Source organism: Lactuca sativa, chromosome 6 (assembly GCF_002870075.4).
Source record: "Lactuca sativa cultivar Salinas chromosome 6, Lsat_Salinas_v11, whole genome shotgun sequence".
NCBI lineage: Eukaryota > Viridiplantae > Streptophyta > Magnoliopsida > Asterales > Asteraceae > Lactuca > Lactuca sativa.
The window spans coordinates 151,689,300-151,713,550 of record NC_056628.2 but is presented as its reverse complement, the minus strand read 5'-3'; the positions used below and the strand labels follow the sequence as shown (position 1 = coordinate 151,713,550).

Genomic DNA, 24,251 nt, shown 5'->3' with positions numbered 1-24,251 from the left:
TCCTAATAAATAAAATATCATTTTTGTCACATGTCAATATCTCATTATAAATAAAAGATCGTGTCAATCTCTCATGAGTTATAACATTTATCATTTTATGGTATTTTTGAAATAAATAATATTTATATGTTAACTTATGTTTATTTTTTAATTTTTAAAATTAAAAAAACACATAATAATTATATTTATATATGTTAAATATTTAAATATAATAAATGCTAATCATGATAATTATTTTCTTTCTTCTTTCATTCAAAATTTATTTAGAAAAAATACTTATTATTTACAATTTTTTTTCTAAATCAAAGACCTAAGTATATAATTAACCTAGTATAGTAAGTAACAAATTTATGTTATATGAAAGGCAAGCCCTTTGGGACACCAATCTCTTCTTGTCCCTCTGTCACTTTCCCGCACCAACTGTTCTCTGTATTTCACCTGATTCCACCAAATCGACAAAGAAACGCATAACGATCGATATATCAATTCATTATAATCTTATCTGTGAATTCGGATTCCGATCCATAGAAATCCCCGACCATCATTACTGACGAATCATAATCAGATTTAGCGTTTTCGTCGAAGAAGAAATGCGTAGCCGGGGATCCAACAACCGGCTATCTTCTTCTCGTTCGTTGTTTCAATGGCGAATTTCATCTCTCATTTTATCGATGTTTGCCACCATGGCTGCCTTCTTCGTCGCCTGCCGGTAACTTAGCTCCCTCCCTCCCTCCCTCTCTCTCTCTCTCTCTCTCTCTCTCTCTCTCTCTCTATGCGTACTGTTCAGATTGATTTAGCTTTAATTTGTTTGCGAGCTTGTTTGAGTAATCTTCTTTTTATGTTTCTAGATTGTGGCAGGAGGCAGAATCTAGGGTTTATCTAGTTAAAGAGCTTGATAGGAGAACTGGTCAGGTGATACTTCCTTAATCAACAGTTTCATAACTACGATTTTACAGATAAACTTTCGGATTTCGAAGCGTAAGATTCTAAGTATCGGTTAGAGTCATTTTAAGAATGTTATCCCTGTAATAAGGGCTCCAAGCTGTTCTAATCATATTGAAACACAAGCTTTTGGCAAAAAGTTCATTGTTTTCACAGCAATTGTAGGCTTAAAATTCTGTTGAATTCATCGAGTCTGAACATTTTATCATACTACATAACGCTTCTTGTTGTTGATTTCCTAATTTCTTCTGACATCTTAGACTTCATCTTGTGTCTGCAGGGGGAGTCTGCCATATCTGTTGATGACACATTAAGAATCATAGACTGCAGGTTAGTATTTCTAGCATTTTCAAATCTTTCATCATTTACAGAGAAAAATTCCAGCGAACTAAAATCTGGTTTGGTTTTTATTCATAGGGAACAACAAAAGAAGTTATCTGTGCTTCAAATGGAGCTAAACAAAGCTAAGAAAGAAGGATATGTTTCAAAGCATCTGATAGAAACTAAAGACACAAATGAAAAGAAGAAGAAGAAGCTTTTAGCTGTTGTTGGAATTCTTACAGGATTTGGGAGAAGACACAACAGAGATGCAATCCGTAAGGCATGGATGCCTACTGGTAGAATTCCCTTTCCTTTTGTGAGTTTCATCCTAACTCTTCCTCCTTTCTTCTAAAATATCATTTCATTTAATATTTTAATGCCAAAAAAAAAAAAAAAAGGAAATGACATGAATATAACTACTTTGTGAGGTATATCACAACAAATGATTACATTGAAACTTTTCATATGTAGGAACAACTCTTAAAAAACTGGAACACGAAAAGGGTATAATTATTCGATTTGTTATAGGCAGAAGGTATTTATTTCTCTTACAAATCAACACCAATTTCAAAATATATATATATATATATATATATATATATATATATATATATATATATTTAGTTGTATGTAATTTGACATTTTGACCTGTGTCTTGCAAATTTGCAGCTCGAATCATGGAGATAATTCAGATAAGGATATTAGCAATGAGAACAAAAAGACGAATGACTTCCTTATTCTTGTGTGTTCAAATATCTTCATTAAACTTTTTTTTTTTTTTAATATTTTCAATTATGTTTTTCTACAAATAACAAAAAAAGTATAATTTTTGTAATAACAGAATGATCATGTGGAGACACCCGAAGAACAGCCAAAAAAAACTAAGTTGTTCTTTGTTGATGCATTACAACATTGGGATGCAGAGTTTTATGTGAAAGTCAATGATGACATTTATTTAAATATTGGTACATATTTAAAAAAAAAAAAAAAAAACTATTGTAATTTAATATTTCTCTTTTTATTTATTTATTTATGTTTATAGAATGGATTTTTCATTTATTACGTAGATGCCCTTGGTGCTATTCTTGCAAGTCATGTAAACAAGCCTCGTGCCTATATTGGGTGTATGAAATCCGGTGGTGTTTTCTCCAAACCGTGGGTTTAGTTTTTAATTTTTTTTTTTGGTATTGTTTTTAAAATTATGAATTTTGTTTAGAAATTAATTTTATTATTTTTATTGCCTTTGATAATTTTCAGAAGCGACAGATGGTATGAACCAGAGTGGTGGAAATTTGGAGATGGAAAATCGTAAGCTCCCATAAATATTAAATATTATCTATACTTTTCTATAATTCAATCTAACGCAACTTTTTAATAGAAAACATTATTAATTTTTAGATTAAAAAAATATTAATGTTAAATTAAAGTTTATTTATGCATACAGATATTTCCGACATGCTTCTGGGGAAATATTTGCAATATCACAAGCCTTGGTTCAATTCATCTCAATCAACAAGTTAGCACTTCTTTTTTTAACATATACTTTTGTTTGATTTAAATACAATTAATTCAATAAATTTATCCTTATTATTATTATTATTATTATTAGATCAATACTTCGTACATATGCTCATGATGACGTCAGCGCTGGGTCATGGTTCATCGGACTTGATGTGAAGCATGTTGATGAAGGCAAATTTTGTTGCTCATCTTGGTCTTCAGGTCTTTCATTTCATATTTTCATTTTAACTTAATTTTTGCTAAAAAAAGAAAATTTGAGTCATTCCTTTTTTTTTTTTTTCTTGTTTCTTTATTCTCCCTAACATTTTTTTAAATCTATTTTTCAGGGGCTATATGTGCTGCTTCTTGAGAATTCCTACTCATTATTGTATCGACTTCAATTATGTTATATTTGAGATTCAAAATCCGGAATTTATGTAAACGAACATTATGTTATATTATATTAAATTGAGTAATTTGAGACAAGTTTCATGGTTTTTTTTTTCTTTTTTGTTTGTAGAAGTATTAATTAGAATGGAATTATGAATTAATTACATAAAAGCATTTATTCCGATATTTATGTTTATAAAGCGAGTTAGAAAATAGAAACGATAATATGAGTTGGGTGGTTGGAATGTTGGTAAAATTTCACAAGAAATGAGCTTCTAAGTCACAAGAAAGAAAGACATCAACATTAAAGCAAAAGTTCACATTCACAAATCCATCTTTTTTTAATTTCTATTTATGCTTTCATTTGGGCGGAATATATGTCTTCAAAATCTTTCTTCTTCAGAAGAAAACTATCTTTTTTTTTATATATCTTTTTTGATTATTTTACATACTATATTATATATACACTTGAAATTGAAATGAACAGTTTTTGGTCAGAAGGAGATCAAGATACAAACGCTCCGGTTAAAATAACAAAAGACAAAAATGGTATTGATCTTGTTACACTCCAGAACCCCATAGGGTTTTCCGTACAGGTTACTTTTTTATGTTATTTTTTTCTATTAAAAAGTATTTTAATTGCCAAAAAAGTTATAAATTTGTTATGGTTGTTGGTTATTTAGGTGAGTTTGCATGGAGGTCAAGTTCTTTCTTGGAAAAACGAACGTGGTGAAGAACTGTTGTTTAGAAGTAGTAAGGTGACAATCGAAAATATGTAATATTTTATAGTCCTCTATGAAATTAGTCAATATTGATTTTTTTTTATTATTAATATTTATATGGTATTTTAAACTATATAATATCTTTTAAATCTATTACGGTGTTAGGCAAACTGCAAGCCACCTGCAGCGGTGAGAGGTGGAATTCCCATATGCTTTCCGCAGGTATTTTATGGTTTCTATTTATATATTTATTAATTTTTATATTATATTTTTTCTGTATGATCTTTTTAATTATTTTGTTAACTTTATTTTTCATTACGTAAGTATAAATAGAGAAAAACAGAGTTAAATAGGAAAAACAAACTTTTTTTTAGTATTTTTTAAAATATGTTTTATCCAATTTTGTAAAGTTATGCAATGTAGAATTAGATGGAAAAGTTGTATAAAAAATGAAATGATTATATTATAGAATTCAATACATTCTTTAGAATAAACACATTCTAAAACCTTATTGATATATGTCAATCCATCAAAATATAAACAGTTGCTAAAACCATGTTTAGCCATTAAATGTTAGTGTAAAAAACATTAATTTCATGACTAACATACGTTTGAAGTTTGGAAATCGAGGGTCTCTCGAGCAACACGGTTTTGCACGAAACAAGATATGGGAAATCGACAACAATCCTCCTATGCTCAATCACAACAACTGTAATGGCAACTCTTTTATCGACTTATTGCTCAAACCATCAGAAGAAGATATGAAAATTTGGCCACATAGGTGACATTTTGTTGCTCATTTCCAACTATTTTAAACTTTTATAAGTGATTAAGTATAGACTAATGTTTTAATACTTCGTTTTTAGTTTCGAATTTCGGCTAAGGGTGTTGTTGACTTCGGATGGGGCTTTAAAGTTAATATCGCGCATAAGGAACATCGGTTCCAAGGCATTTAGTTTTTCAATTGCATATCATACGTATTTTTCGGTTTCTGATATCAGTGAAGTAAGGATAGAAGGCTTGGAGACACTTGATTATCTTGATAATTTACATCATAAGGAACGATTTACGGAGCAAGGAGACACTCTCACCTTTGAATCAGAGGTTAAACTCTAATTATTTATGTATCGATAAAAGATTTATGAAAACACAATGTCTTTTAATTCTTTTCAATGCCACATCTTAGTTATATTACTAAAGCATTACAAACACTTATATAAAAGAACTTTTATATATAGTTTTCATAGTCTCACAATAATAATCATATATTTATATAAAATATATGAGAGAATTTCATATACGCCCTTCTTAAACATCAAAATATCATATTTACTCAACTTAATTTCTAAATATCATATTTACCCTTCATAAAATTTCTAAATATCATATTTACCCTTCATAAAATTTCAAAATATCATATATGTCCTTTTTAAATATCAAAATATCATATATGCCCTTCTTAAATATCAAAATATTGTATATATACTTTTTAAACATCAAAATATTAATGGTAATATCGAAAATATCCTCCATCTACAAAATTATAATAATCAACAACAACAAAAACTAAACAATCAAAATATACATTCCTTAGAAAGGGTTGAAGATAAATCTTTTTGTTTGTCAAGAGGACGACATTTCAACAATTTAGAAGTTCACATTTCATTATCTTAGACGTAAGGATAATATGGTTAAAATTTTTAATTATTATAATAATTCTAATGTATAAAAATGATTACAAAATATTAAAAATACTATAAAAAGGATTTGGACAAATATGATATTTTGAAGGTTTGTGAAGGATAAATATGATATTAAGAAATTAAGTTGGCAAAATATGATATTTTGAAGTTTAAGAATAATATATATGAAATTCTCCCTTTATATAAATATATGTACTAGATAAATGAATAGAATAATGTTAACTTGTCAAAAACTCTTAACTTTACTAATAACTTATCCTCTAATTTTTTCAAAACTTAAAAAAGTGTTTTATTATTATTATTATTATTATTTTGAAAAGCTTTCACAAAAAATTATATTTTGGATGTTCAAAAAAGAAAAATTAGAAAACTAAAAAATAAAAAGAAAAAGACATGAAAGCAACGATTTGACACGTGCCGACCAATCACTGACAAACAGGTTCATTTGGTTTTTATTAAAATTAATAAAAGTTAAAAATCAGATTTTCCTTTCACATAAAAAATCAAAGTACATCAAAATTGAAATTTTTATCCACTCTAGATAAAAACTAGTATTGACATATTTATATATCAAATCATAAAATTTGTAATTTGAGAGTTGAATGGTCTTAGTTTGTTTTAGAGAATGAAATATATTCTTATATTTCTTAGAAATTTTAAATAGAATAAAAATTAATTATAAGTGTATTGGTTGGACATTAAGTAACAAAAGTTATAACGAAGGTTAAAGGGTATATATGTGGATGTTAGAATTTTTTTAAAATGATCTCTAACTAACTATCATTATACAGGTGGATCGCGTCTACATTAGTTCTCCTCATATAATCGGTGTTTTTGATCATGGAAAGAAACGAACTTTTCTTATACGTAAGGAAGGTCTTCCTGATGCTGGTACAAATACTTTTTATATAACCTTACTTTATGTTTAATGAACCATGTCTAGATTATAACTATCAGCTAGTAATTAATTTTTCAACTATTAATTAGTTTTCAGCCAGTTTGTCAAACATAACATTTATCATATATCTAATATTATTTAATGACATAATTTTATTGAAACAATGGGTAGTGGTTTGGAACCCATGGGAGAAGAAAGCGAAAACGATAACAGATATGGGAGATGAAGAGTACCGACAAACGATTTGTGTTGATGGTGCTGCGGTTGAGAAGTCAATTACACTAAAACCTGGAGAAGAATGGACAGGTCGTTTAGAGCTCAGTGTCCTCCCTTCGATTTAAGAAAACAATAAAGACATTCAAAATAATAAAATTTAAGAATGGTATGTATTTTCAATTCATTTTTTATTGAATAAAATTTTAGGAACAACTTATTAGATGCTTTAAGTTAATTTACTTTGAAATGATTATAATATACATATACTTATATACACACCTGTATTCACGTCTTTAAGTTATTTATTAACTAAAATATATACAATTAAAAGACACTTCTAAAGCTCATATATATTGTCACTTCTCCTGTAGACCATATAATTACAAGCGAAGAGGTTTAATTGAAATGTTGCATTGTATTAATTGAAGATGGCAAAATTTCAAGTCATGTGACTTGGATAATAATTAAAATAGATAAGTTTAATATCAATCGTGTTCATTTGTATACTATCTTTTTGTCCTTTTTTCATTATTTGAAATATTTAACGTATTAAATATGATTAAAAGATATAATATTTAAATAACAATTTTTATTTTTATTATTACCTGAATATCAACTATCACTATCCATCCATTTTATATTTAGTTAAGTTCAATTACACATGATACATAACACATTAACATGTTATAAATAAAATACAACTTAAATAGAAATTGTTACACCTGTTGTTTGCTCCAAAACATTAACAACTCTTATTTTCACCATCTTTCTTTTTTATTTTATATAAAAAATTCTCAAGTGAATAAAATCGACAAGTCTATAAAAAGAAGCTGTACAACTTTACGATATTACACAAAACATCATCACGTGAAAAAAGTTTGTTGGTATATCTATAATAAAAATGTGCAGTCTATTTATTTATTTATTTATACAAGGACACCTTCACATGAAAAAAAAAACCGCTGAAAATCAGTATGTTTGTGAAAACTACGTGATTGTCGTTCCTTTACACAAAAATATGTTCACATTTACAAAATTAAAATATCAATACAAAAGTTGGCTTTTTTATTAAGTATGCTGTTATTCTTGTAGAATTTTTGTGTGAAGAATCATTAAAAAAAATTAATGGGAAGCTACTCTTTATCAGAGCCAGGTTTCGATCCTGGGACCTGTGGGTTATGGGCCCACCACGCTTCCGCTGCGCCACTCTGATTGTTGTTTACAATTTGCGTTTTATTTTATATAACCTCTAAACACGAAATTATAAAGATCGCTTTATAAAAAATAGAGATTGGAAACTAAACATTTTATATATGAATTAGTAATTAGTTTTGTTTTGTTTATTTCAACTTTTAATGAGTTGGATAGAAAACTTTACTAATGTAATCATTTTGTTTTATAATATTTTGTTATAATTACAATTATATATACTTTTAATCGTATTGATATGATGCTATCTATAATACGAGTTAGCTATAATTATGCTAAAACTATTTATAATTGTAAACATATCCATTTAATAATTAAAGGGTGGATTCCATTAAAAAAAGAAGGGTGGTTGAGAACCAAATTGGATGGTTTGAGGGTTCAGTTGTCTCCTTCGATAGGGCCCTCCTCTCAAATCACCACCATTCGTGTGGAAATAAAAATCACAAGTTTTATATAATTTAAAAGAAGAATTTTACATAAAAATAATATTTTTTTAGTTCCTTTTTATCTAAAGAAAAATAGTTTTAAAATCGATATTTAAAAATAGACATTAAACAATTATACTAAAATGAAAAATTGGGTTATCAAAGAAAATGTAGTTTATGCTCCATTTGGATGGGAAATTACAAGGTTTTTGCTTTCCAAGCTAGTTTTGAAAGAAACACTACTTTTAATGTTTCCCGTGTGGAAGAGCATAAACATGTATGCATTGTGCAAGAACGAGGGTTTTATTGATTTTATGTTGAAATATGTAGAGGTTTATGTTCTGAGGTCATTTTATTAGTGTGTACGTATGTATGTATGTATTGTATTTAGTATAGGCTCATCTCTCTTTGTATGTTGTATAGCCTTTTTATGTAGCCCACTTTGTAAATAGCTGGATATATCAATGAAATTAAGGCATCAACTGATTCATTGCGAAATTGCCTGCGCTCTCATGGTATTAGAGCAATCTTTGATACAAAATCATACATTCTTTTAAATTATGATTCTATCATTTATTATTTTGAGGATAATGTTCACAACTTGTGATTTTGTTTGGTCTTTTTAAAGGAAGAGATAAGTTTGTTAAGTACAAACATATGGTTTTGAGTACTTGTGTTTTCTAAATGCATCTAGTGCGGTTGTTTTGATGCTTAGCATTTAACGAATTTATTCTTATCGCTTGTTAAAAATAAACCTTTGTTATATGGATCAAAACTAGGCGAATATCCGCGCGTTGCGCAAAAACAACTATATAGTTGAAATCGTTACAAATATATGTTTTTTTTTTAAATATAACAATAACATTTTTGTTAAATTTGATATAATAACTCGTATACTAAATTGATATAATATATTGATTATTTTGAATTATATGATAATATATACATCTATTATAAGTATATAATTTCAACCGTTTGAATGATTTCTATCCGCGAGTTACTCATGAATAAAACTAAATATAATATATAGTTTAATATTATTTATAGTTATTGTTATTGTTAATTAATTTTTTAAAATTTATTTGCTTAACGTTTTAATTTCTATCATTATAATTATTTAAAACATCAAACATTGTTTTTTTATTTTAAAGGTAACAATATAATCATTTATATAAAGTTATTTTTAACTATTGTTATTGTAAGTTATTTTAAGTTACTTATTTGAAAACTTTTAATGATTATACAAATATCTTTAGAAAACATTTTAGTTAAATTTATACTGTAATTTAGTTTTTGCATTTAGCACTACAATTTATCACTTCAAACTATTCACAAAATATTCATTGAGTTTTTTAAGTGGAACTAAAATTTATATTTAAGTTGACAGGATAATGTTATATTTAAATTAACAATTTAAATATTTTGTCTAAACTCTTCAAAAATTATAGGTTTAAATTGTTAATAGTTTATATACAACAACGTATTAAATCTAATAAATTAAGAATAATATTTTAAAAGTTAAAGACATTACTTTATAAGTAGAAGTAAAAATATTATTTTAATATTGAGATTTAGTTTATTTATGATTGTACTTTAGGTTTAATATTTATTTAACCTTATTAACCAACGTATAATTATTATTAGAAAGATACTACAATTTATCACTTTTAGCTATTTACAAAATATTCATTGGGTTGTTTAAGTTAAACTAAAATTTATATTTAAGTTAATCCTGTAATTTTATATTTAAATTTGTAATTTAAGTATTTTATATAAATTGTTCAAAAGTTGTAGCTTTAAAATGATAATGGCTTATATCCAACAATATATTAAAACTAATAAATTTAGTATAATATGTTAAAAGTTCAAAAAAAATAACTTTATAAGTAGAAGTAAATATATTTTTTTAATATTAAAATTTAGTTTATATATGATTATACTTTAGGTTTAATATTTATTTAATCTTATTAACAAAATTATAATCATTATTAGAAAGAAATTGAAAAGCCATGAGAGTTTCAAATGAATGTTGTTTGAGGAAGTTAAAAAATGGGGTTTCAAATGCATGAGATTCAAGAAAAAATGCTACCTTTATAAGTATGCATGATTTGTTTTTGCTTAATGTCAAGATTATCCTTGAAAGTTTATTTTTATCATTAATGTTTAATTATGTTTTTATCTTCGCAACTTGTTTCATTTCTTTTCTTCCTTGTGGATAAGAGACGATTTTAAGCTTTGGTAAATTTGTCAGATGCACTTCATGCATCTTTTAGCATATCCACTTTGTACATTTGCATTGCATTTTAGTGTTATATCTCAAGCATTTAGTTATTTTTAAGACATTTTTATATAGTTTTGTGAAATCGTTTTATTTCCACATTTTTGGGTGTTTGTAAGGGTATTTGAAAAATGAATCATGTTAGGAAGTTACGGTGCAAATTTTGGGAAGATTGAACAAAAGCGAAAAAGTCAAAACCTTTCAAAATCAACTGCAAATAAAGAATTACTCGACCGAGTGCACCTTTATCATGACCTCCACTCGACCGAAACACTTAGAAAAATCATAAATGCCTGTTCTGAAGATCCACCGGATCAAATGGAACCCTAATGCAAAATCCACTCGATTGATTAGGAGATTACATGTGGTTTTTGGCTTATAAATATGTAACGCTCGTCTTTCGGGCATTTTCAGTTTAAACCTTATCATATTTCATTTTGGCAAAATTAATCATACGTATGGTGCAAAGTTTCCCTCTATACAGGGTGTACAAGAACAATAGAGGCCGAGTTTTAATGCCCTTTGTAGGGCGTACTTGGTCTCTACACATGACATAATGTTGTAGTGCTTAAACCCTAATTTTTAGGGTTTAGACCCTGTTTAAAGGACCTTAAGTCCTTAAGAGCCTCCCCTATAACACTCATAAAATCATGATAAATTAAAACTTTTTTAAAATCCATCAATTTCATAAATTGTTTACAAACATAGTTTTCAAAACCATTTCAACATCAGAGTTCCCAAATCATAGGTCCAAAACGTAAGGATGTGTACAGTCACGTCTTCGCCTTCCTGCGGTCATCTGAAGTACCCGAAACATAACCCAAAACTATAAGCCAACGCTTAGAGCATCTCCGACCCACTTCCATTTTCTATTTTTCCCCCATTTTCCCAATTCTTCTCCAACCCTCTCCCATTTATTCCCCCATTTTGGGGGATATGAATAGTACTACACCAAATATGGTGTTATACTATTCATTTGGTGTAGTACTATTCATATCCACCAAAATGGGGATGAACATTATGTTGTCGGTTTTAGTCCCTCTGTTTATATATTTATACATTTCTAGTTTATTTTTACCTACTAATTATAATTTAAATGTAATATTTAATACTTATAATATTTTTTATATATTAAATTATATTAATTAATTATAAATATAAAGTTTGTTTTTTGTTCATCAAATTCATACAAAAAGTTAAATACATATTGAAATTTTAAAAAACGATAACGTATTTTACAAAAGCTTATAAGTGTGTTATAAATATAATCTTAGTATTATTGTAATGAAAAAATTATAGATTATATATTTGTTAAAACCAAAATAGTAGAAGGGGTGTATTTGACAATCTATGTAAGTTGGAAGAATGAAATATACTATGAATATACTTTTTTGGGAAAAAATGGGGTAAAAAATGGAGTAGGGTTGGAGATGAAACACTATTTATCACATTTATTACTCTATTTTTGGGGGAAACATGGGAGCGGGTTGGAGATGGTCTTAGTGAGTTCCCCCAAAATACCAACACATAACCAAATAACATAAATATACAATAACAACATGCAATGGGTCCACAGCTAAAAGTTTGGATTACCCCTGAGCCCGCATCATAAGTCTGGCTTACCCTCAAGGCTTACAACTTATGTCTGGCTTGCTCCCCGACCAAATCAATCCTTAAACTAAATACCATCAAGCCCTCAATACGAGTCTAGCATGCCCTACCCGACCCTCAGCTTGTATCTGGAATGATCATGAGCCCTTAGTATGAGTCTGGCATGCCCTACCCAGCCATCGGCTCATATTTGGAATGCTCTAGGGTTTGTTGGCTACTACATAGTGTAGTACAACCTCAACCCAATCCAACACAATATGTCGACATATACCAGAAAATAAACATAAACATATAATTATGCAACAGAGTCACAGGTAGTCCTACAGATCTACCAGTCTAGCATATCATTAATTAGCATAAACATGCATATATATATATATATATATATATATATATATATATATATATATATATATATATATATATATATATATATATATATATCCCCTACTCAACAAATCGACGACTATCAAACCAATGGGCCAGTCTTAATGCCTTCGACCCGCAAGTACAGTAAGGAAAACTCATCTCGCAAAATGGACAGAAGCTGATGAGGTCTCGACTCCAAATCTCAGCTCTCTAACCGACATCTATTTCATCAATTGACCAATTCCATCAAAATCCCACAATACCCTCAAGGTAAAACTTGGTCAAAGTCAACTGGTCAAACCCACTAAGCTAACCGAGTCAACTGAACCGAATCAACCCAACTGAGTCAACCCAGGGTGCGTACGTGGGGCGTACTCCTGAGGTACGCAGCGCATATGCGAGGCCTCGCAACTTGACCCCCATCGGGGTGGTTGACCAAGTACGCCGGGCATACCCTCGCAAGCCAAAAAACCTCATTAAGAGCTTAATGACTTAAGCTCTTATCTCCCAACTTCAGATCCATGGCCAAAATACACTCTAGAGTCATAAAGTTTCCAAATTTATGACTTTACATGCCTATTAAGAGCTTAACTCAAGGTCTTAATCCATTAAGACCTTTATATGATACACAAAACTCAAAATTTGACTTATGTAATATCCTCTTGTATGTATACTAAAAAAACTTAAAAGAAAGTTTATTTGTATTCTTGACAGTTGTTTTTTAGGTGTATTCCTCAAGTCTTTTTTTTAAACAAATTACAAGACTACTCTTGTTAGTTGTTACTTGTCATCAAAATAAAATGTTGAAATAAGACAAAAATAAAAATGAGCATAAGATGTTACAATACACAAATCAATAGAAATAAATTGTTATTTCATCCATTTAACACTAATAAAAATGATATGAAATATGCACCATTTTGCCACTGACTTAGTTTGTAGATTTCATGGTTAATTCTGACAAATTTGTTTGTTATTTGTGTCATTTATAAAAGTTTTGGCAAACATAGTCGGATGGCTTGAGCACATTTGGTATTCAACTTGACCATTTTGCCCTTGGGTTTATTTCAGTTGTGAACTTTAAAGGTTTCCTTGATGATGTATGCGTTTATTTGTTGGATTTCTCAATTGGAAATGTTCAAGAAGCTTAGGTGGTTGGCCTCTTATTTGCTATTATAAACATTAAAAACACCACAGACATAGCCATATGAATACAAAAAAAACACACACATACACATACAAACACTCACACCATTTTGGGTAATGTACTTTATATTTTACCTAATTTAGCAACATACTTACATTTTTTGACCAATCATAGAAACAACCACAAACAAATACATAACCACTCAGATCACACATACACAACAACATACAAAACACACAGATAGATTTGTGCCCTGCCACAAACACACATACACAGATTGAGAGAGAATGGGAGAGAGGGAGTTTTGTTGTGCTTTTAGGGGATGTATTCTACATTATTGTCAACACCAGTTGATTGAGTAGCACTCCCACTTGTGTTTTCTATTTTCATCTTATAGTAGTTATGTCCAAGTGCTTGTTCTAGCAGATTGATGTCTGTGGTCTACTTCAAATGAGATCCCTTCAGCACTTCAACTTCTTTCAATAAATTCATGCAATAAAAATATAATCTTTATTAGACTATAACACATCAAACAAAAAAAAACATAGAATTGTGACTATTGTTTTACCTTGGCAACCAATGGCTCAAGATTTGTAGAAGAAATCTCTAAAGCTGTAAAAACACTCAAAGTAGAAGTGTTTATCTTCATAGTACGTAGTTATCAACAATCTGTGAAGAATTAATTTGTGTAGCAACATGTGAAGAAGAAAAAGCAGAAGCATAAGGATTCATAAGGGATTGACATATTTTTCTTATTCTTTTTAATGTGGCACCCACACTGATATATCATACCAAAAACGTTTATAGTTTTTTGGTTTATGTGGTATTTTTCTATAATTTAAAACAAGATGTCATTTTAGATTATTTGGTATTGACATATTTTTCTTATTCTTTTTAGTGTAACACCCACCCTGATATAAATAAAGTCAAATTCTTTATTTTTCACTTTTCCATCACCATTGAAGATGAATTACATACTGAAAACTTTCTCAACTTCACCGCTTTCATAAACCACAAAATTCAGACGAATTACCTGCATCATATGTATTTTACTCTTAAATAAACAAATAGAACTAAAACTATGATAATCACAATAACTAGGGCTGTAAACGAACTGAACATTCAACAAATTGTTCGTGAACCGTTCGGCGGGAAGTTCGTTTATGTTCGTTTATTTAATAAACGAACGAATATGAACACAATTTTTTGTTCGTTTAGTTAAACGAACAAACATGAACAATGGTCTTGTTCGTTCAATTATGTTCGTGAACGTTCATTTATGTTGTTTGTTTACGTTTGTTTATGTTCATCCATATAAGTTCCTTTTATGTTCATATATGTTTAATTGTATTTGATTACATTACTATATCATATGTTCATTTATGTTCACATATGTTTAAATTATGTTTATTTATCTTTTGTTCATTTATGTTCGTTTGTGTTTTAGGTGCATTTAGAGATAAACGTAACTGCCTTCTATTTTCCTGCTTAACAAGGACTAGATTACTATGTGAATGTGTTGACAACTCCAAAAACAACAGAAATAAGCTCTATTTATAGAGTCTCATGAACAATACAGTAGAATGAACAAAGTTTAAAAGAAGTGTCCATGCAAAGTACACTAGACAAAACATAGTAAATACATAAGATAAAAAATACAAAGTCTTTGTTCTGAAAGAAGGTTGCGGATGACATCTCTGCTTCACGTTGCGGTATCAGTAGCTGCATTGCGGTAGAGAGGGAACTTCGGATGGAGGTTCAAGAGGGTCACTTCTTGCTTCAACAATTTCCCCCTACGTGACCTCTTTAACCTTCTCACTTGTTAAGCTTCAAAAACTTTATCAGCAACCACCATAATTTTCTAACTTCTCCCAACCATTGGATTTTTCGAGTGATCTCGAACTTGACTTCGTCTGTTGTGTGTTTTAATCTCTGCACCAAAGTTAGAGTGACTTCAAGTTGTCTTCGGGTCAGGCGGTGCAAGGCAGTGATAGGGACGAAGTATTTCACATCACTCTTAATCCTCTTGTATTTATTTAATTTGTAAAATCCATAATTATTTTATGTATTATACTAGTACCAAAAAAAATGTTGCATCCATATTTGGATTTATTACATTGTAAACTTGATATCATATATTTTCACACTCTCGAGCTCGAAAGAAGAAGTAATAAACATTGGTTGGGAATACTTGTAAAGAAATTCATGCAAGTTTTCAATTTAGGCTAAAAGCTTTTGTATGTTAAGTTAGTAAAATTTGGTATAATTTAAAAAAACAAAACAATATATATATATATATATATATATATATATATATATATATATATATATATATATATATATATATATATATATATAAGTTTGTTAGAAAACCTATTAACATTAAAAACAACTTTTCAAAAAAATATTTACTTAAGAAAAACATCATTTATCAAAACACAACACAAATTTTGATCATAGAACCGAGTTTGTTAAGCACTAGGATGATATTAGTTTGATTTTTGACTAAAACCAAATTTTAAAGATATTTTTCGAGCTATATAGAAATTATCCTTTTTAAGATATTTTTATATAATTTCAAATCACTGCAATTCGATTTTATAGGTATGTCGGATTCTTGTAATTGAAAAAAAAAATGAAGTTGTTAGTTAACATATATGTTTAAAAAAACCAAAACTATAAAAAAACTGAAAATAAAACAAAAATTTTGAAACCGGAAAATAGAACCATTTTGAGAATACCAACTGTTTTATATTTGCCTTTAAGAAAAAACGATTTTTACAGGTTAATTTGATTTCTTATATATGAAAATCGAGCAAAAAAAAAATCCTAAAGTTTAAACAATCAATGGTTTGATATTTCAAAAGCTAGAAAATGAAATTTTCGGTTCGATTTTGATTTTAGTTAAAAACATATCCATTCCAGCCTTGTTGTTAACAAACTCGGTTCCATGATAAGAAATTACGTTGTATTTTGATAAAAAAAAGATTTTTTTTCTTAAAAATTGATGTTTTATGAAAAAAAAATATGAATGATATTTCTAAAAAGTTTTTGAAATATCACTGTACTAGTGATTTTTCTGAAAAACATTAAGTAGTTGGTTTTTTACATAAGTGGTTAAAGTGTAGTGTTTTTGATAAAATATATTATTTATATATATAATATAATAAAATTTGAGATGTCTTAAAAATGATAAAATCATACATTCTAAGCATTCCATATCAATCTATCTTAACCAAAGGTCAATTGTGAAACAATATTAATAATATTTTATATGTGTAAAGTTTGAACCTTATATAAAAGGGTTTGAGATGATCTTGAGAGTCGACTCATCTCGTCTATGCTACAAGCAAATGCACGACGTTAGATTATTAGATATACTAGACGAATACCCGCGTGTTACGCAGAAACACATATATAGTTGAAGTTTTTACAAATATATGTTTTTTAAAATATAACAATAATGTTGTTGTTAAATTTGATATAATAATTCGTATACTAAATTGATATAATAAATTGATTATTTTAAATTATATGATAATATATAAATCTATTATAACTAAATTATCTCAATCGTTTGAATGACTTCTACTCGCGAGTTACACATGTATAAAATTAAATATAATATATGGTTTAATGTTATTTATAGTTATTGTTATTGTTAATAAAGTTTTTAAAACTTATTTGCTTAATGTTTTAATTTTTATCATTATAATTATTTAAAACATCAAACATTGTTTTTTTGATTTTAAAAGTAACAATATAATCATTTATATATAATTATTTTCAACTATTGTTATTGTAAGTTATTTTAAGCTACTTATTTGAAAACTTTTAATGATTATAAAAATATCTTTAGCAAATATTTTAGTTAAATTGACATTACAATTTAGTTTTTACATTTATCACTACAATTTATCACTTTTAACTATCTACAAAATATTCTTTGGTTTTTTTAAGTGGAACTGAAAAATTGTATTTAAGTTAACAATGAAATGTTATATTTAAATTAACAATTTAAGTATTTTGTCTAAAATGTTCAAAAGTTGTAGCTTTAAACTGATAATTTTTTACATACAACATTTTAAATCTAATAAAGTAAATATAATATGTTAAAAGTTAAAGACATAACTTTATAAGTGAAAGTAAATATATTATTTTAAAACTGAAATTTAGTTTATTTATGATTATACTTTAGAATTGATATTTATTTAACTTTATTAACCAACTTATAATCATTATTAGAAAGACACTACAATTTATCAATTTTAACTATTTACAAAATATTTTTTGGGCTGTTTAAGATAAACATAAATTTATATTTAAGTTGACTCTGTAATGTTTTATTTAAATTAATAATTTAAATATTTTATACAAATTATTCCAAAATTATATCTTTAAAATGATAATCATTTACATCCAACAATATATTAAAACTAATTATTAAGTATAATATATTAAAAGTTAAAAACATAACTTTATAAGTAGAAGTAAATATATTATTTTAATATTAGAATTTAATTTATATATGATTACTCTTTAGGTTTGATATTTATTTAATCTTATTAACCAACTTATAATTATTATTAGAAAGAAATTGAAAAGTCATTGGAGTTTTAAATGAATGTGATAAAATGAAAAATACATGAAAGTTTCGAATATATGAGATTTAAGAAAAAAAGCTATTTTTATAAAATTTATAGATATAAATATAGATAATAATATCATAATCATATGTATTGCAATTAATCTTTTGGTCCATACCATTTTACAAACTATACACACGGTGAACCATCAAAAAAATTTATAAAAAAAAGTTAATACGACTTGAATAGAAATTAATATATGGACTACACATCAATCACTTAGTGCCAATGTGCCATATACATGTATGTACTATTTTCTTTACTTTTTTTCAGTTTTCATGATGAAAACTTGATAAGAACCACTCTTTTACTATCAGGGCAATGATTTCCTTCCAACCAAGTCCTCATGGCAATGAGTACTCCTCAACCTACCCTTTTTGTTTGTCAAATGGTAAAAGTGTTAAAATAAAAAAACTATGGTTAGTAAATTACATGGTATTTTATAAAATACCATTATTATTTTTTTAAAAAAAATACTACAATAAATAGTTGTTCACAAATACGGATACCACTACAACAACCAATAAAAGTAAAAATATTTTTTGAAATAAAGTTCGAGTGTTTTTGTCTTTCCTATGATTATGAATTGTATCTTTTTGTGAACAATAATGTTTAATGGTGGAAAAGTGTTTCTATTTACACATTAAACCTTAAAACAAATAGTAGTAGTTATATCATTTCATATTAATGGAATCGATCTTGAAGCTCCAAATGTATTAAAAAAAAATTCCATTTTAGTTGATTGTTTTTTTACTGTTTTTCCTCCTCCAGATGAAATTCTTGATTCTCCAACTCTTACCCAAAAGTTAAAGAAGAAACAAACAAAAATACAACCAACAAAAAGTAAAAGCTCTGTTTTTTGTGCTGCTGTTTCTAAACCCTTTTACTTTAAATTAAAAATCACCCCTCCCAATTCAGACCCCCTTCACCTTCAACAATCCTCCAATTTTTAAACCCCATTTTCTCTCAACAATCGCTCACTTTTTCTTCACTTGTTTTTTAATATTCACAACCTTTTTACATGTGGGTTTGTTGTGTTCTTCGCCATTTTTGAAAAAAAGTCGACATTTTTCACCTTTCCCTTCAATGGGTTTCGATTTGATTCACTAGGTTTTTATCTTTTTTCAGCTGTATTTATTACTCTGTGAGTTTCGTTCAGAAATTGTTTAAAAAAAATGGAGATTTTCAAGCTCTGTTTAATGGGTTTGCTCTGGTTTGGAGCAAACGCCATTGTTGTTGAAGATGACAAAAGAGCATTATTGGATTTCATGAACAATTTTCCTCACTCACGTTCACTAAATTGGGATTCAAACTCAAGTACTGTGTGTAATCAATGGACTGGAGTCACGTGCAGTGAAGATGGGTCACGTGTTGTTGCTCTCCGGCTTCCCGGAGTTGGGTTTCACGGCGACATTCCGGCGAACACCATTAGCAGACTCTCAGCTTTACAGATCTTAAGCCTCAGATCCAATGGTATTTCTGGCACTTTTCCTTCTGACTTCTATAACCTCAAGAACTTGTCGTTATTATACCTTCAATTTAACCAATTTTCTGGTGAATTACCTCTTGATTTCTCCGTTTGGAAGAATCTAACCATTATTAATCTTTCAAACAACAAATTTAAAGGGTCAATTCCAAGTTCCATTTCGAATTTAACCCATCTTTCTGCTTTAAATCTCGCTAATAACTCACTCATTGGTGAAATCCCTGATTTGGGTATGCAAAATTTGCAAGTTCTCGATCTATCAAACAATAATCTCTCCGGCGTCGTCCCAAAATCACTCCACAAGTTTCCAAAATCAGTGTTTTCCGGCAACAATTTGTCTTTAATCTATTCAACCGATGAAGTCCCAATTGTTATGCCGACGCATAAACCAAATCCCCCCTCTAAAAACGGCGGAAAGCTAAACGAAAAAGCACTTTTAGCCATAATCGTAGCCATTTCTGCCGTCGTTTTCACTGGTTTCGCAATCTTTTGGATAATTTATTGTTTAAAAAAGACGAATCGAGATGGGATTTCTTCAAAACTCGAAAAAGGCAACATGTCACCCGAGAAAGCGATTTCAAGGACCCAAGATGCGAATAACAGATTGGTTTTCTTTGAGGGGTGTAATTATGCATTTGATTTGGAGGATTTGTTGAGAGCTTCTGCTGAGGTTTTGGGGAAGGGTACTTTCGGAATGTCGTATAAGGCGATTCTTGAAGATGGGACTTCGGTTGTGGTGAAAAGATTGAAGGAATTGAGTGTTGGGAAAAGGGAATTTGAGCAGCAAATGGGGATTGTTGGGAGTATTAAACATGAGAATGTGGTTGAATTGAGGGCTTATTATTATTCAAAAGATGAAAAGCTTACTGTTTGTGAGTACTATGGTGAAGGAAGTATTGCTGCAATGTTACATGGTATGTTTTCTTCTCTCTTGAAATTATGTGATTGTGTTCTTGTTCTTGTTCTTGTTTTGATTATGATATTATGATTGCATTTTGATGTTTTGTTAATGCTGATTTTGGTTCTTGATTTTCTTTGAAATGTGCTTGATAAACGTTTTGAGTGTTTGACAAAAGATGTTTATGATTTTCTGATTATTTGGGGTCCAAATGTGATTGTGTTCTTGCTTTAGGGTTGAAATGATTAGATTTCTTGAACTCGTTTGATTGTGTTCTTGTTTTAGTAATGGTTCTTGATTTTTGTAGAAGGGTGCTTGATTAATCGGTTTGATTGTTGGACAAAAATAGTTTATGGTTTTATGATTATTTATTAGAATAATAAAATATCTTTGAACTCATTTAACTATGTGTTTGTTTTAATTATGAAATTATGTTTGCATTATGATACTTTAATTATGGTGATTAGAAGGGTGTCGTAATAATCCAATAATTTTTCTGATTATTTAATGACAAAATAATTAGATTTTAAGCATGTAACATGCATTTGCGTTGAGTTTGATTATGAAGATAAGTATAAAATTACGTGACTATTTTTTATTTTAATAAATTAAATGGATAATTATTTGATTATGATTTTTCAAGTCGAAATAATCCTGTCCATGTTAGAATTTATTGAAACCGAAAGGCTCAAGATCAAACCTCACAAGTCTTATTCAAGAATAAACCATGAAAAAACAATGTTTTTTTGTTTTTTAATTAGTTTTTATTATTAGGTGGAATATTGCATTATCCATGATAGAGAGAAATAAGTTATTGATTGATAAGAATCAATCCATGTGAGAGATAAGGGAATCTTTACTATAAATATTTTGGTCCATTTGTTCTTTCCCTTTGTCGTATATCCACTATTGTCAATTTCAAATATATAAAATTTACCCATTTACCCTCAAAAGTCAAATCATAACCTTTTTTCCTCGTCGACTAATTGTTCTTCAACTTTTATAGGTAAAAGAGGCGAAGACCGGGTTCCATTAACATGGGAAACCCGTCTCCGGGCAGCTATCGGAGCTGCCCGGGGCATTGCCCGAATCCACACTGATTCAGGCGGAAAACTCGTTCACGGCAATATTAAATCATCAAACATTTTTCTAAATTCCCAAAATTATGGATGTGTCTCGGATATCGGTTTATCCACAATCATGTCCCAAATTGCTGCCCCAATTGCTCGGGCAGCCGGTTATCGGGCACCAGAAATTACCGACACCCGGAAAGCCACTCAACCATCGGATGTTTATAGCTTTGGTGTTCTTTTACTTGAACTTTTGACCGGAAAGTCACCGGTGCACACCACTAGCGGCGATGAGGTCATCCATTTGGTCCGGTGGGTCCACTCGGTGGTCCGGGAAGAGTGGACGGGTGAAGTTTTTGATGTTGAATTACTAAAATACCCCAACATTGAGGAGGAGATGGTGGAGATGTTGCAGATTGCGATGTCTTGTGTGGCGAGAGTGGCGGATCAGAGGCCGAAGATGGTGGAGGTGGTTAAAATGGTGGAGGGTGTTAGGCGGACAGGCTTCCCGGAAAGTTCAACACCGCCAAGGCCTGAGGCTTTGGAGATGGAGGCCTCGGGTGTTTGATGAGTCTCCGGTGGCCGGAGTTTCTTTCATTATCTCAATGAATTGGAGTTTGATTACTTCATGGCATCAATGTGTTGTAGTTGTATCTTTGCAAAGTTTTTATGATATTATTTTGTATGCAAGATTTGATTTTAATTTCTACTTTTTTATTTGTTTTGGTTGTTAATTATATTATTATTTTTGTGCATGAGTTGTTTTTATTTTACTCTACATCTTTCACATATTAATATCTGAATTATCGGTATATTAAATGTTAAATTACTGACCTTATTCTATTTCTTTTTACGTATTAAATTTACTGACACAGTCAATTTTTTTTGAATTTATGAGTATGACACGTTACAAAAAACAAGATGATAGTCAATTTAGTGATAAGTCGAATTCTTTTTTGAATAAATGAGTCACTTATCTACGTTAATTTGGATAAAAACTAAGTGGTTTAATATATGTCGTTTGCCATTAATTTAAACAATTATCTTTGTTGAGAAATTAAAATTTTTGGTACAATATTTTCCTTCAACACTAGAATAAAAATAAAAGTTAAAGGTGGTAGCCAAATTGCTCAAAACATGACATAAAAGATGTTACGTATGTAAACAAATATAATAAGTAAAAGAGAATACACAAGATTTTTGAGATTCATATGATTAATATAATCATGCTACATTCACATAGGAACTAAAAAGGGTTTATTATTAATTTCAAAACAATGTTTACAATTATATCAAGATTACATATATAAATTTAGGTTACTTGATTTTGACCCAAAGTAAAGTATTAGATTTTGACCATTAAAGTGTTTATGGGCTGGGCCCAAAAAATTTCTTCCTATTGGGTTGCACCCAGACCATGCAAAGAACGACTTTTCTAACAAAGATTATTTTTTTGTGGGAGTGGAACAAAAAACAATCAGCAATTAGCCTTTACAACCCAACAATATATATCAGTTAGAGGATAATCAACAACGCAACTGCCTTCCAATGCATGCATCTCCCATAAACCTAAAAACTTAAAGTTGTGCAATATCATCTCTCTGGTATGTTTGTCGGAATACACCTACCTTACCCCACACTCACAATCACATGCCCAAGCCTATGTTGATGATTTGTATCACTAATATTATTTAAGTGAAATGGATTAATTATTGACCAATGCAGTCTTGATAAACATTGAACAAGTAAGGGTGGTGCAGAGTGTACACTTGTTTGAATTTATTCAATATTCAAAGTACATTGTCATTTATGGGCTTCAACAGGGTTACTGGGCAGCACTAGGGATTAAAATGTGTCCAAACCCGAACCGGTTGACCCGGAACTGGAAAACCGGAATTGACAGATTATAAAAATCGAGAACCGAACCCGTATACCGGTACTGATTCCGGGTTTCGGACCGGGTAAAGTGGGTATGGAATTGGCTGGAATCGGAAATTCATAATTGGAACCAGATTCGTGTATTAGAGCCGGAAATAACCAAAAATCCGAAAATAGAACCGAAAATTTGAAATTTTGGAGAATCAAATTGAGGTGAGTGACATGTGCCAACCAGTAGAGCTTTTATTGTGTAATTTGAGGCTCTAATTTAGTAAAACTTTTTCTAATTTAGTAGTTTCAAGTCGAGTTTTTCAATTTAGTACATTTTTCTAATTTCGTTTGAGTAGAGATGTGTTCTTATGAATCGTCAACGCCTTGGAAATCCGGTATCGTTTCTTTACTATACTTTTATACAAAATAAATAAAAATGTACTACATGTTTCTTTAATTTTACAACATATGCAATATATTTTTAAACTATAGTTAATTTATGTTTAGGTATGAATTTTTTCAATTAAGATATGATGCTAGAGGTAGACGAG

General features: G+C 29.1%; 3 protein-coding genes across 3 annotated transcripts; all 3 read left to right on the top strand.

The window, feature by feature from the left end:
- The first annotated feature begins 365 nt into the window (after nt 1–365).
- On the top strand, nt 366–3,249 carry LOC111890848 (hydroxyproline O-galactosyltransferase HPGT1). Its single transcript, XM_023886928.2, has 12 exons — nt 366–709; nt 849–912; nt 1,223–1,272; nt 1,360–1,559; nt 1,735–1,798; nt 1,933–2,005; nt 2,105–2,228; nt 2,331–2,418; nt 2,521–2,571; nt 2,708–2,779; nt 2,873–2,985; nt 3,111–3,249. The coding sequence occupies exons 1-12, from the start codon at nt 591–593 to the stop codon at nt 3,131–3,133; spliced, it is 1,041 nt and encodes a 346-aa protein (XP_023742696.1). The 5' UTR covers nt 366–590; the 3' UTR covers nt 3,134–3,249.
- A 116-nt stretch (nt 3,250–3,365) lies between these two features.
- On the top strand, nt 3,366–6,968 carry LOC111890849 (putative glucose-6-phosphate 1-epimerase). The gene is made up of 7 exons (XM_023886931.2): nt 3,366–3,749; nt 3,837–3,911; nt 4,041–4,097; nt 4,493–4,656; nt 4,742–4,979; nt 6,370–6,469; nt 6,648–6,968. The coding sequence occupies exons 1-7, from the start codon at nt 3,531–3,533 to the stop codon at nt 6,815–6,817; spliced, it is 1,023 nt and encodes a 340-aa protein (XP_023742699.1). The 5' UTR covers nt 3,366–3,530; the 3' UTR covers nt 6,818–6,968.
- A 12,311-nt stretch (nt 6,969–19,279) lies between these two features.
- Nucleotides 19,280–22,586, top strand: LOC111890833 (probable inactive receptor kinase At4g23740). The gene is made up of 2 exons (XM_023886909.3): nt 19,280–20,777; nt 21,768–22,586. The coding sequence occupies exons 1-2, from the start codon at nt 19,553–19,555 to the stop codon at nt 22,397–22,399; spliced, it is 1,857 nt and encodes a 618-aa protein (XP_023742677.1). The 5' UTR covers nt 19,280–19,552; the 3' UTR covers nt 22,400–22,586.
- Nucleotides 22,587–24,251: the final 1,665 nt, after the last annotated feature.